Consider the following 15,493-nt stretch of genomic DNA (forward strand, 5'->3'; position numbering starts at 1 on the left):
TTTTTCAAATGCTTTTATAGGTAACAGATGGAAAAATCTCTTTTTTCACTTAACAAGCTTTTTCTATTTCTACAGGAAAAAAATCCTAGATTGCTTTTATTTGAGATCTTATAGGATGCCTCAGTATCACTCAAATCTTTGTAAAATAATATGCAATAGAATACAAATAATCTTAAAGTGAATAAAACTATAGCTAGCAAAATCAATAATGATCAAATAAATATTTAATAAGAGACATTTTAGCCAGTTATAAAATTAGAAAATACATCTTCTGTGAAATATCATTCCATAGATTAAGTGCCCCTAATTCTTGGAAATGACATAATATGGGTAATCCTTGACATATGACTCTTTAATGATGGTTCAAACAAAGTTACAACAGTCTTAGAAAAACTGATATATGACATTTCCTTGGACTTAGAACCATTGCATCAATCCTGTGGTTGCATGATCAGAATTTTAGTGCTTGACAGCCGTCTTGCATTTCTTAGAGATTGCAGCCTCCTGTGCTAACATAATTACAATTTGCTACCTTTTTTGCTGATTCCTGACCCAAAAAAATGGCAACAAAGGCCATTAAAGAAGCTAGACTTGCTTAAAGACTGCATGATTTGCTTAAAATCACCGTAGAAATTGTCATACAATTGGATCCAGCATATACAACCGCAATGAGTTACGACAGAAATTCCAGTCATAAGTCAAGGATTGCTGGTAGATGAAAAAAATAAATTGTCACGAAGTGTGAGCTTTAATTAGAATTTTATGTGTTTTGGTTAAAGCCTCTTTTTTCAGAGATAATCTGATTGATACACAATCATGCACATACATACTTCCTAAGTCTCATGGTTGCAGCAAGGGTTAAAAAGTGCTGGATCTAAGACGGTCAAGATGCAGAAGGGTCTTGACAGACTTGAACATTGTGTGCTATCTAACAAAATGAAATTCAATGGTGAAAAAAGTTAGTCAAGATAAACCAAATGCACAGGTACAGTATATGTGGTACCTGACCCAATAATAGTAACTGTGAGGGATCTAGGAGTCCTAGTGGACAATCACTTAAATATGAGCCAGCAGTGTGCTACAGCTGCCAAAAAAGCCAACACAGTTCATTAACGAGGGATAAAATCAAGATCATGTGAAGTATTAATACTATTTTATAATGCCTTGGTAAGACCACACTTGGAATACTGCATCCAGTTTTGGTTGCCACGATATAAAAAAGACTCTAGAAAGAGTGCAGAGAAGAGCAACAATTAGGGGACTGGAGGCTAAAATATATCAAGAGTTGTTGCTGTAATTGGGTATGTCTAATTTAATGAAAAGGACTAGGGGTGACATGATAGTACTGTTTCAATATCTCGGGGGTTGCCAGAAAGAAGAGGGGAGTCAAGTTATTCTCCAAAGCATCTGAGGGCAGGGCAGGAAGCAATGGGTGGAAACTAATCAAGGAGAGAAGCAACTTAGAACTAAGGAGAAATTTCCAGACAGTTAGAACAATCGGTGAAGCAACTTGCCTCCAGAAGTTGTGAATGTTCCAACACTGGAAGTTTTTAAGAAAAGATTGGACAATCATTTGAAATGGTATAGGGCAGTGATGGCTAACCTTTTTGCCATCGTGTGCCGGGGTGTGTTGGGCAAGAGAGGTTAGTGTGCGTGCCCACACCCATAATTCTATGCGCTCCGCCCTGCACATGCACACACAATCTCCCTCCCCCCCCCCGCTCCTGCCACGTGATGGCCCGGTAGGCCCGTTTTTTTTCTCACCTGGCTCCAGATCCTCTCTGTGTATCTGGGGAGGATGAAAACAGCCTTTCCCACTCCCTTGGAGACCCTCTGGAGGTCTGAAACGGCCCATTTACCAATTCCCAGTGAGACAGGAAGTGGGGTTTTTTTTGCTGTCTAGGAGTCTCTAGAGGCTGGGGACAGCAAAAAAACTTCATTTCCTGTCCCACCGGGAATTGGAAAATGGGCCATTTCAGGCCTCCGGAGGGCCTCCGAGGGAGTGGGAAAGGCTGTTTTTGCCCTCCATAGATACGCAGAGAGGATCTGGAGCCAGGTGAAAAAAGAAAACGGGCCTTCCCCCCCCCGCCAGGCCCTCCAGAGGCAGGAAACAGCCTGTTTCCCTACTTCTGGTGGGCCCAGGAGGCCCGAAAATCAGCTGGCCAGTGCACGCATGTGTGCCAGAGCTGAGCTGGCATGCCCACTGATATGGCTACATGTGCCACCTGTGGCATGCGTGCCATAGATTCATCATCATGGGTATAGGGCAGTGATGGCTAACCTTTTCCGGACCGAGTGCCCAAAGCGCAAGCGTGTGCCCAAACCCACAAAATGCAATGTGCGTGTGGCCCCTGCACATTCATCCCACCCCCCTGCATGTACCCCACCCGGTGCATGCACGCATGGCCCCCCGCATGCACCCTGCCTCCTCCCGCACATGTGCGCCCCCTCTACATGCACCCCACACATGTGTGGCAGAGACCCAACAACCAGCTGACCACGGGAGGTGTGCGCGCATGCATGGCAGAGCTGAATTGGGGCGACGGCTCACGTGCCCATGAGAGGGCACTGTGTGCCACCTGTGGCACGTGTGCCATAGGTTCGCCATCATGGCTATATATTCAGAATGTTCCACAAGAAGGAATGTGATTTTCTAAAATGCAAATGAATTCCAACAAGACTTTGGACCTACCTGATAATGTGTTTCTCCTTTATTTTCATAAAGCAAATAGTTTTTTTTTATTTGCTCCTTACAAATTTCATATACAATATAGAACAAGAACTAGGGCGATCAAGTGAATGGGAGAAAATATAAGAAATTAGTGTTTTAAAGACAAAACAAACACTTTTGAAATAATCCCAGAAGCAAATAGGCATTTAGTGCAGATGAGTAAAATGTGTCTTGATCTTTGCATCTTACTCATAAGGGACCAGTATCTCAAGATACCATGGTTGTTTCTGAGAGATGCTTAAAGATGTAATGTAGCAAATTTTGAAGGAAGATTGTTTTTCAGTACTCAAACTTGAATAGTCCAAGTTCCAGCTTCATATCTTTAAGTAAACGTACGCAGGAACTTTAAATATAAAGAGGTGGGGGTTTTTTTTGTTAAGCTACTTGTGCTAGTAAATTGCAATTTTGATATATTAGTGTCAATTTTTCCAGATATTTATGAATGCATATCTTTTCTATACTACCACCCCCCCCACCACCACCCCAAATCCCAGGGCAATTTACAAAATATACAGTTACTAGCTGGATACCCATGCTTCGCTACGAAACTATGTGATGGGGCTTGATAAATCGATATTTACAGCTTGAAAATTAATGAGTAGTTACGATCAGCTTCTCTCCTCTCCTCTTCTCTCCCTCAGCCTTGCCCTACAGAAACGTCTCCTATCCTATCCTCTTCTTTCCCTCAGGCTTGCCCCACAGAAGCCTCCCCATCCTATTCCCTTCTCTCCCTCAGGCTTGCTCCACAGAAGGCTCCCCTATCCTATCCTCTGGTTGCTGTGAAAGTAAAACTGAAACTGAAACTCCTCTCCTCTGCTTGTGTTTTGCATTTGGAACAAATTTCTTTTCAGGTGGGGAGGAGGAGTAGAACTCCTTAGCATCAGAGCATGTTAATAATAATATAGAAAATACTAATGTTCTGATGGTCATTTTGAAAAATCCTTTCTTAGTGAGCACCTAGAAGCCAAGAGGAATGTATGTGGCAAATTTCAAGTTTGTAGGCTTTACAGTTCTGGAGATTTCGTGATTATGGCGTGAGTGGTTTTCAGTTTTATATATATAGATTTACATTGAAGCATTAGAGTTCAAGCTCATAGTCATACCAAAATGAATTACTAACAACTATGTGTGAAATTAAAATTGAACTCATCCTGAGATTATAAATCAACCAAATAAAATCCTTTAAAGAAGACAGGTGAAGTTAAAGTTTATCTTTAGTCATTCTCAATGTCAACATTTTTCAACATTTCTTGGGAGAAATATGGAAGTGGTTTGCCATTGTCTTAACTTCCCAGTGTTGTCTATCCATAGCTCAAAGACTTCCAAGTATTTATTCTGTTTGACTTATTTTGGATCTGCCAAGGTCAGCTAAATGCTGCTATATTTTATGACAGAAACTTTTACTCCATACTTAAAAGCCTATAATACTCACTCAGTAAGCCAAGTTTCACTTTGGAAACCACAACTGAAAAAGCCACAACTGTGCCTTGTGGCTTTCATGGAGGCACACAAAATAAACACTGAGAAAGAGTTTTTTTCTTTTTTCTCTGTCTCTCTACCAGGGCAGGCTAATATTGATGGATATGGGCCTTTGAGTAAAGCCGCTGAAAATATTAAGGCTTCATATTAGTCTGGCAAATGGTATAACCCCAGCATATAGACAGCCACAGTTTAGAATATTTGGAATTTTTTGAATCATAATTAAAGACTTCATAAAAAATGCATTAGAGTAGCTTAACCTAGATAGCAAGGTTCATACTGTCCAAATAAAGTCTTGCTAAATTATCCTAAATTGGTGTTATCTGAGGTTTGTCTGTTATTGCAAAGTGAAGTGAATCTGGTCTTGAAGACAGACTTCAAATCTTGTTTAAGTTCAGCTGTAAAACATCTTCCTAAAAGAGGATTCTCTTCTTTTTTAAAGATACTCTTTTCTGTTTTCTTCCCAGAGAATTGAGGGGAAATAAATTATGAAGTGCTTTACTTCTGTTGTAAATATTCATATTATTACAATGAACACTTTTTATATAAAATCATTGTTTCCTGTGCTAGTAATATCACAGCTTACATAATCTTTTATTTTCTTGGGATAACAACAATTTCATATTTATAAAGGATCATTTAAAAATTATATCACCTTTTCCAAAATTTGTTTCTTTTCTGAGAAAAAAGAGAAAGCAATAATATCTTGGTGTTTTACAATATTATTTCAGCACATAGAGGGGTGTCAAACTCAAGGCCTGTGGGCCGGATCTGGCCTGAGGGGGGTTAGATCTGGCCAGCGGGCCGCTCTGGAAACAGCAAAGGACTGGCCCATGGTGCCTCTGCTAGTGAAGACAGAGCTCGCGAGGGCCATGTGCAGCCCCCCCCGAGCTCCATTTTTGCTGGCAGAAGGTTGCAGGATGCTGTTGTAGTTGAAAACGGAGCTTGAGAGCCCGTTTTCACTGGCAGAGCATTCAGACCACCACAGGCACCCCCAACATCAGTGACATTGAGTTGGCCACGCCCACCCTGGCATGTACTCTAGTTATCTAACTTTTATTTATATAACATTGTATGTGCTGTATGTTATACTGTAACTGACATTCTTATTCAAAAGATAATAGATTAGAAGTTTGAAAATAAAATAATTTTCTGTGTCATCATACAACTTGAACAGGTTTGCTGTTGTATGACAATAAAGATATTAAAATTCTCTGTTTCTCTGTCTGGCATGTGGTTTTATATCATTAAGTGCTGAACCTTGAATTGTAATTGCAAGGGCATGCTTCAAGTATATTCTTGCAATTATGGAACTGCATCACAAGGTAGCAGTTGCATGAATAATACAAACTTTTAATGAGGTAGCCAACAAACTGACCCATTACTAGGGATCTATTTGAACCTTTTAAATAAAACAATTGCGCCTGATTAAACAGAGGTCAAAATTTCTTCTCATTCCACATATAGTGTATTCAGCACAAGATTGCCTGTATCATTTGTAACTAATGATTAATTAATGGATATATTTTATATTTATGAGGTATCTCTCACCTCTTCAATAATTACCTCCTTTTTCTTGTGTATAGTAAATATCTTTACTATATATAATGATTACTTAGAATTATATTCAATGCATCTGTTTAAGTGCACAAAAAGGATTTCTTTTTCGATCTTTTATGGGAAACATAGTGAACTGAAGATGGGAGCTGATGCCCGCATCAGGAAGAGGACCCAGTGAATGAATTCAGATTAATGAGAGGATCTGGGACCACCCATAGTGCTTCATAACAGATGTTCCCCATGATGAGACCATAAAATAGTGGTCTCTGGCAGGTTTTAGAGCTCTGGGATCTGGGAGAGTTAGCTTTGCCCAAGCTGCAGTTCGAAGTCTTCAAAGAGATACTGGGTACGCCCACTTCCTATCTTAATCACTTTCTTGGGAAATGGCTTGTAAATCGCTTTTTTGGATATTAAGAACCTTCATAAGGACCATTTTTATTACACTGGATTTTCCTTCAGTCCTCAGCAAAAAAAAAAAGGTTTCATGTAAGTTTAAGAACTTTGTTACTTGGAAATAAGGGTAAATAGAACGGTAGTTTTGTAAAAAAAAAATTATGGACTAAGGGGCTAGAGAGACTGAAAATAAGATTATGAAATAATTAGAATAATTAGAATAAGTGGTTTGTTTAAAATCCTATTAAAATATATGAAGATTTTGAATTTAAGTGTAAGAAATCTTTTCCTGAAAAAATGTGGCATTGGGAAAAGCATGATAAGAGGAGACCTTGAAGGCTGCTTACTAGAGACAACCAGAAAGAATTAAAGATTATAATTACCCACTAATTCAGAATGGAGACAAGTATTTTAATTCTGGAAGAATTCAAGGATATTTGGCAACAATGTACTCAGAACTTGTCCCCTATTATAAAAATGAGTTCAAAAGGGCGGTATCAGTCTGCACCTGATCTCCAGCCCTGGAAGGAGGGACCAGTCTACCCACCTTCCTTCCAAAGGACTAGGGATGGGATCAGCCTACTAAACCTTTGGGCAGTGGCACAGTAGTACACTGCAGCAGCATTAAAGCAGTCACAAATATAGCAAATTACTGTTCCACTGGAGAGATCGGTTTCAGATTTTGGACACATTTTATAAAATTACGCATTTCAGGTATCATAATTCAAAAATTGTTGCTGTATGATGCACTGTTTCACCTAGTTAAAGGTTTGAGACAGGAGAGATTTAATAGTATACAGATATAAGATAAGATATGGGAAGAAGAGGGGAGACTGTATTTTGAAAAAGAGAGATAAATTACTATAAAGATAAATGAAAGGAATATGAAATTGATGTACTTGTTTAATGTGAAAATATATGTAGTTATTTCTGGTGGCTCTTTTGCTGATTAAGATTGATGAGGCTGTATTTGCTTTTAGATTAAAGACAAGTAATGGTAGAAAGAGATTTTAGGTTGAAATGTTAGAGAAGGTAAGTTACTGAAATTATACTTGTCATGAAGAAGGGAAAAGAGTCATTTACATATTTCCCCTTTTTATTTTCCTTTTTTTCTCTCTGCACTTTTTGCTAACTAGTTTTTTGTATTTTTAAAGTTCTATACTTTTTTTTTTAAAAAAAGAGATTCTATAGAAGATATACAAATTTACACAATAATAAATTCGTCTGTTTTTAAAGTGCCAGCAGAGCAGGGCTTGGGCCAGGAGCCCAGAACTCCTCTTAGTAGAATGAGCCCATAAAATGCATTAGGATTGGCTTACCACATTGTAAAGTAGATAGGTTGCTATCCGGAGAGTGCTGTCTCCCTCCCAAAAGACAATTTGGACCACAATCCAACTTTGTCCAGTCCCTTTGCTGTGCTTAGTCTGGGGAGGAGGGTACATAGGTCCATTATATCAGTTCACTTCTTGTGTTTGATTTTTGCTGAACAAGGCTGCTTTATAAGAAGCTTGATAGCATAGGAAAACATGAGCCGAACTGTCTTTTTTCCCCTGGGATTCTGATCATTGTGACTTATGAATCAAACCAAATGTTAATGTGAAAGTATTCTTTGAATACAAAGAAGCAGCAAGCCTAGAGGCATATCTTATGCCCACTTTAACTGTCCCCTTGTTTGGCTATTTCCAGTACTACATTGTTGGAGGGGGAATGCTATGAAGTGAGAGTGTGTATAGTCCACTGAAATGACTGTTCGGTGGCTTTCTTGTTTTTCTTTTTAGGACATTAGGTAATGTTAGCATTAGCTTGTAACTAAAGCTAGCACTTAAGGGTGCAGGCAAGACTTTTGTGTAACTTTATGATAATAAAGGGTCACTTCGGATGAGATGGATAATTTTATTAATAAATAAAGTGCCCACTAGACAAACCCATTGTCAGTGGGGTTCTTCCTAATATTTTTGTTGTGTTTGAGTGCTCTCAGCCGTGAATTTGGGATGTGCAGCCCCAGAATGCGCAGAGGACACAAGGTTGGGGTAGACTCTGCTCTGCTTCTCTTGTCTTTCTACATATAAGGTTATTAACCAGTGTTTACATTTTGTATTGCTGATCTCTTGACAGAGTTAAGATTTGTCCAGAGCCTTCATGTTGGTGTTAATGTGTAATTCTATTCTGTTTTTACAGGTAAAGTCTTATCCTGTCTGAGTTGCAGCTTGTATAATTTTATTTTTAAAAACCTGAAACAGTTCAGGATTTGCTGCTGGAGTCAGAACATTTGTAAACCACCAATCATTTAAATTAGGAAGTCTTGAAAACATTTAAATGTAGACTTACTGGAATGTAATGGAGGCAGGATAAAGGTTACTGCTGGATTTTGACCGATAGTAACCTCTAGGAATTGCTTCATATTCTTTTTGTTGACGCCATCTAGTGGCTACTATTGTTACAGGAAATGGTAAACTTTATTTTTTCCTAAAAAATGTTGATTGTGTTTGGATGTGGTTCTGTGTCAAAAATAGAATAAGTAGAATTCTGTTGATTGTGACAAACACATAAATGCTAAATACATAATTCACTTATATGAATGTGATCTGGATAGAGCTAGCTGACCAGCAATTGTTTTTTGTCCCTTTCTTATGGCTTTTAACCACCTTGCATATGATGAACAGTATTTGAATACTTGCAATACTTCTGTAAAACTTCATTTGGTTTAATAAAAGCATCACCTCTTTGGGATCTGCTTTATTTCTCTCTCTCTCTCTCTCTCCATTTAAAATGAAGGATAATAAAAAAGGCGATGGAAAAACAAAATGAGTAATGGTATGTTCAAATGTAATAAAGACCTGTGTGGATAGAGATATGGAAGAATTTGAAAATGAAGGGATAGACTCAAAGTAATTTTTTAAAAGGATGATGAAATGTATCATCAGATAATAAGAGGGAGAAACAGTAAAATATCATGGGTGTAGTAAAAAAACCACTGAGGATTCAGAGTTCAAATAGATCAGAAAGGTACTATAGTCACAAAAAAATGAAAAGGAAGAACAGGTGTATTTATTATGGCTTAGCTATCCAATTATCTTATTCTTTAAAGGCATTTAATTGCAGTTCTAAGTCTCAACAGAAAAAAGCTTCAAGTTATAGCATTTGTCAAAATGGCAAAGCTAGGAATAAAATATATGTTTGGAAATAAACAAAATGGAGGGAACATTTCAAAACATTTCATGACAGATTGCAAGATCATTAGGCTAATGGAAGAAATAGAAGGTAGAAAACAATCATGGTTACTATTTTCCCTGATGTTGCTGCTACATGTAGAGATAGCAATGTCCTATGTGTCATCATACTTTGTGACATATGGTGTAATTGGTTGTGCACTGCACTATCACTTCTATTCTGCTGTGGCTACAAGTAAGAAACCAAGCCTTACATAAGCCATCCTTGTCTTAGGAATACAGGATTTGGATTCAAAACAGTGGAGAGAATAAACTTTCTTTAATGTTAAAAGTGTAATAAGACTAAAGAATTTCCTAGCAGAAAAGTCAGACATAAGCACATGTCGGAAATAGTATTCAAATGTAAAAGAAAAGAAGAAACAGGTAAATTAAAGGAATTAGAACCATAAATGTTAAAACTACAGAGGAAGAAAAAAGAATTGCTTCAGAGGAAGAAAATTAGCAGTCTTAAGGTTTAAGAGGTAGGAAGATAATAGAATAGAAATACCGTATAGAGATAGAAAATTAAATTTTGGCAGATCCAAGAAAATTGGTTTATTTATGTGCAGTACTGAAATTGCTTTGATTAAAATGACAGTTTCTTGCCAATTTTAAAAAAATCTCTGCTCTGTTTCTCCTTCCTTGGTTCATATTCTGCTTTTGACACCACCGATTATCTTTTCTTTCTGATCTGTTCTTTGCTATTTTTTTCTTCCTTGTTAAATTCCCAAAAATCCTTTACTTGCCTCCATGCTAATCCTGTTCAATAATTTCTCATAATGGCTATATGTGGTTAGCCCCCCCCACCTTTCTGCATTTCCTCTCCTCTGCAAGTGACCTATGCTCTGCAGCTTAGTCATTATGGCAGAGTCTTCTGCTTTTTATCAACATTTTGCCCTTTGCTCCTCTCTGTTCAGTGTGCATATCATGCTTCATCTAATTCAAGATAATCTTCTAGTAGCATAAAGGTTCTGGTTCAGCTTGTTAAATCTCTAAGCATGTGTCAGTGATTGTACTCTATTTGCCTATCAATTTGATGGATACACTTGTAAAAAAGTTAGCATCCATCCATCTCCTAGAAGAATGAAATATTCTAGGAAATATTAAAAAGGCAGATTACTATATTTCCCTGGATGAGAAAAGGAGAAACATGTTTTTAAAGACAAAGCAGCTCCCTGCAGCTCCCTGCCCCCCCACTTCAGCTCCAGGATGATGGGATTAAGACCTTTACCCTCAGGACATTATAGGATTAGCTTCATTACCTCATCACCCAACAAGATTCAACCAAGCCTGGGACTCAAGACAACTACAAAGTTACCCCTGCATGGCCCCATGGGAGTCTGACAACCAATCAGGATACCTGCCCTTAAACAGGAGCAGGAAGCTCCAAGGCGGGGCCCAAGAGAGGATATAAATCTCTCTCTCACCCATGTGCTTAATTGCCCAGGACCTCAAACCATGTGGTCCTGTCCACTATTAAACCATCTTTCCAAACAGTTTCCATGTTTCCAGTGTCTTTCTCTCCCACTTGGAACTGAACCCAGATGGACATTTCTTCCAACACACTCATCTTTAATATTTTACCAATGTAATTTTAAAGTATTTGAATTTATTGTGTTTTATTTTAAGAAAAATAATGTGAAATTGCTTAATGGTGTCTGCCACATTAAAACATGTCTAACTAAACTGTTATGCAAAAGAAATTAAGTTTGACTATGAAATGGGGAGAAGAAATTATCAAGCATCCCAGCATAATGAAAACCTACTCTAGGTGGCACTCTTGAGCTTTGTTTGAGAATCAGGGCTGTTGATTTGTGTTAGTTTCATATTTCAGAATGTGCAGATACCATGCCCCCAGAGAAGTGCCCATTCTAGCAAATAAATGTGATCACTGCTGCAGTTCTCCAGTAGAACTAATTTGTTTTCTAACATACTATAAACTGTGAAATCTAGAAGCATACTTAAGGGCTCTACAACAACAAAAAACTGCTAATTTGATATGGAACTGAATCCATGTTCTGTTCAGGTTTAATTTGTTTATTGTTTTGTGTCAGTTTTTGGAACTACTTAGAAGAGAAAAGAAAGATGTCTAGAGTAGTTTCCTTTCCAGTATGGAGAAGGGTCATTTGTTTGCTTAAATCCTGATTTTCTGCACACTCTAATGTTTATGATTACTTAAGAGTCTGATTCAGGACCAGAACAAAATGCCACTGGTAAACTTACTTCAGTGCAGTTTGAAAAAATAGAATTATTATTGGATAATTATTGGAAAATAGTATCCACCTATCCATGTATAAAAATGGGAATTGAAGAAGCAGGATGACAGACTTACTTTAGAACTCAAAGACAAAAGTGAATCAAAATACTATGAAGTCTGGAATATATTTTATAATTGGTTAGATAAGAGGAAGAATGCCAAAAATAAGGGATAACGAATGTCTGGAAATGTATATATCAATGTATATTAATATATCAATGTATATTGTGAATGTAATATTGGTTTATTAAATACATGCATAGTTGGTTAGGAAGTAAAATATTGTATACTTGATATATAATGAAGTAGGAGATATGTAAATTTGTATATAGAACAAGGAATAGATTACTTATTAACTTGATTTTGACGTAAATGTTAGAAACCAGAGACGTTGAGCAATGTCCATTGTTTTACTTTTAAAACTAATAAAATAATAATAATAATAATAATAATAATAATAATAATAATAATTAAAAAGCAGGATGTAAAGAGTGTTGATGCTTTTGAACTTCATATTAGAGAAGGCAACTGACGATACTTAAAGAGTTGGCTAGGGACAGTTCTTAGAATCAACACCAACTTAATGGCTCATAATTGCTTATCCATAAAGAGCAAAAATAACAGCATTTTTATCTTTGGTGAAACTTTTATGATATTCTTATTTAACTCAAAGAACTAGTTTTTAAGAATTAGTGGCTTCTTATTTATCTATGTCATTCTTTTTGCATCCTTTTCCTGGCTCTTCCCCTTCATAATATCCATAATACTTTTGTTAGTTTTTAAAATCATGGCACACTTAGATTATATAGCAACATACTGTATCTCACTCATTTCTCAAATTTTGATTTTTTTACTTTTTCCAAATATTCTCAAGGAAAACTTTTTGTAAGTAATCAATATAGATATATTAAAAGAACTCAAAAAAACATCCTAGCTATATTAAATTACAGAGCCTGCAGTTATGGAGCATTTGGGCTGACAAATGGTTTGAAAATTATTTAATAAAAGTTCAGAAATTTGAGTTGTGGACTTTCTATAGTTAAAATTCAGAGTTCAGGTGTCACTGAGGTTCTGAATAACCTCAGTTTATTTTTTATTTAATTTAAATATCGCCTTTATTATTTTTATAAATAATTTGAAGTGACAAACATATCTAACGTTCCTTCCTCCTCCTTTCCCCATAACAACAATTCTGTGAGGTGAGTTGGACTGAGAGGGAATAACCAGCCCAAGGTCATCTACCTGTCTTTCATGGCTAAAGCAGAATTTGAACTCATGGTCTCCTGGTTTCTAGCCTTTTGCCTTAACTACTAGACCAAACTGGCTCATTGTTTGTTTATTAAAGTGGCTGCAGTTTGCTTAGCTAAAGCCTAAGAAGGCAGATAGCCAGAATGTGACATTCTGCATGAAGGGCTGCATGATGGGGGAAAGGAAAGAAAATAGGAAATATTTATTTCCATGTTTCCTGGTATTTAGTTAGCGTTAGTGAATTTAATGAATAAATTTTTCCCCTTTGTTTTTCACTAGATAATTTCTGGAAGTAAGCTTGACTGAAATAGTTCATAATGATATTTTCCCTTCCTTTCTTGCAACCAGTTAAGTTTTCAGGTGATGGCGTCTTCATGTAGTATGTATTAAAATGGTATCTGTGTCTGTATACGCACACACGTGAACACATTCTGGATGCCTTTCTCTAGTCCACTGTTTTCTTTTAAAATACTAATCTGAGTAATTCATTCAGTGAAGGTCTGCCTCTTTATTCCATTACTAATGCATGTATCTGTACTTTAGACTGAATCTGGCTATGGATCGGAATCAAGTTTGCGACGTCATGGCTCTATGGCATCCCTTGTATCTGGAGCAAGTGGGTACTCTGCAACATCAACCTCTTCATTCAAGGTTAGATATGAAAAACAATGATACTGTTGAAAGAAATCTATTTCTTTGTATATAATGTGTATGTAAATAAATCCTGAAAATACCTTGATAATAATGTATGTTTTATTGATGAGTTCTGTTACATTTTCTCATATAGGCAAAAATACATGGGGTCAAAAACAATGTACCTGAATATCACTTAATGTAGAAGGAATAGGGAATGGCCTTGAAGGACAGGAGACAGAGCTGCTACCAAAGCAGAAAAGGGTCTCGAGCCCATTCCTAGAAACTCATTTGAATAAATATCTTAGAAAAACTTCTAGTTCACATAAAGATACAGGGAGGGAAGAGGAAAATGCATTCAGACTTTGTACCTGAAGCTATTACAATAAAACTATATGACCCATATGGCTTGGTTTGTTAAGCTGGTCATTTATTTATTTCATGCTTTTATTATTTTTATATGTAACTCAAAGCACTAAACATATCTAATACTCCTTCCTCCTCCTATTTTATTCATAACAACTTGGTGAGGTGAGGTGGGTAAAAAAGAGTGACTGGCCCAAAATTACCCAACTGGCTTTTATGCCTAAGGCTGGATTAGAATTCACAGTCTCCCAGTTTCTAGCCTGGAGCCTTAACCACTAGAGTCTAGACCAAGCTGGCTGTCTTAGAGGAATGACACATAAGCACAAGATTGAAGGGTTTTGGTGGGGCGGGGAGGCTCTTTGGTAAGAACACTTCAATTTTTAAATAAGAATTGCCTCATGATTTAGTACTGTAGATCTCTGAATTCCTCTGGCATTACTTTAGGGCAATGCTATATAACTCTCAAATGTATGTTTTTTGTGCTGTTCCTAAACAGTTATACCAACCCGAATACTTGGTTGCATATGTAAAGGACATTTTAAAATGTTTATGGTCATTGAATTAATAGACAAGATACATAAAATAAATGCTCAGATATGATGTGATCTCAATAACTTAAATATACAAATGTTAAAAGATGTGTGTGTGTGTGTGTGTATAGTGTTTTTCTATCGAGGCACCTGGCCTCAAATCCAAGTTCAAATCCAAGTAAGGGTATGGCTAGCTGATGACAGCTAAATAGCTTGAAATAGATCTATACTAGTCTCCCTTTATTTCTTTATCAGCGATATATATATATAGTGTATGTGTACTGAATTAACACATTGTTAAAAGTATGAATATATATTTGGGTTAATATAATGGAACATTTTACTAACAATTTTCAGAAGGGCCACAGTTTGCGTGAGAAGCTTGCTGAAATGGAAACCTTCAGAGATATATTGTGCAGACAAGTTGATACATTACAGAAATACTTTGATGCCTGTGCCGATGCTGTCTCCAAGGATGAACTTCAGAGAGATAAAGGTATTAATTTAAATATGTTTAAACTAAATGATTCCGTCACTCTAAAATGGTATATATTGCAAATTAACATTCATTTTAGGTGGTGTAATATGATCTTATAAAACTATGGTGACTATAATGGACCCAGAACAGTTTCCTAGGGAGCTGCGTGTTATCCCGATTGGTCTGCTACATATTCCATCCAAAGCCTTGGTTGCTGATTGGAATAAGGCAGCTGAGGCCTTTGATCAGATCATGCCCATGTGACCTGTCTCCTCTCAGGGATCTCATCACTCCTCATGTTTATGAAAGACCTGATGGAATGCAAGGTGTCTAGAGCATCACTGGTGCTCAGTAAAGGACAGACTCATCTGAACATAAATTAGAGTTGCTATTAAGACCTACATTCAGATAGTGAAGTTCCACTACTTTTCTGCCCTTATTGTCATGCCTTAACCCTGTTTTAGGTGACACAGGCCCACCTGGCTAAGGGAGGTGTGGAGATCCTCTGACGGGTGTGCAGGAGAATTTATGTAGCATCTATCACATAAAGTCACTGGAATTCATTCCCAGTTGCATGCTGGCCAGAAGAGATGCCTAGAGAAGAGCCTT

The 15,493-nt window shown here is 37.0% G+C and overlaps 1 protein-coding gene across 2 annotated transcripts in view; it reads left to right on the forward strand.

The window, feature by feature from the left end:
• The window catches only part of CERT1 (ceramide transporter 1), a 69,780-nt gene that overhangs the window by 20,018 nt on the left and 34,269 nt on the right, over positions 1-15,493 (forward strand). For both annotated transcript variants that reach the window (XM_034441132.3, XM_034441131.2), the window contains exons 4-5: positions 13,421-13,528; positions 14,764-14,902. In XM_034441132.3, the coding sequence (XP_034297023.1) occupies positions 13,421-13,528; positions 14,764-14,902 (247 nt within the window). The remainder of the gene's footprint in view (positions 1-13,420; positions 13,529-14,763; positions 14,903-15,493) is intronic.

The sequence above is a fragment of the Pantherophis guttatus genome, chromosome 2 (genome assembly GCF_059756535.1).
Source record: "Pantherophis guttatus breed Tessera chromosome 2, ASM5975653v1, whole genome shotgun sequence".
NCBI lineage: Eukaryota > Metazoa > Chordata > Lepidosauria > Squamata > Colubridae > Pantherophis > Pantherophis guttatus.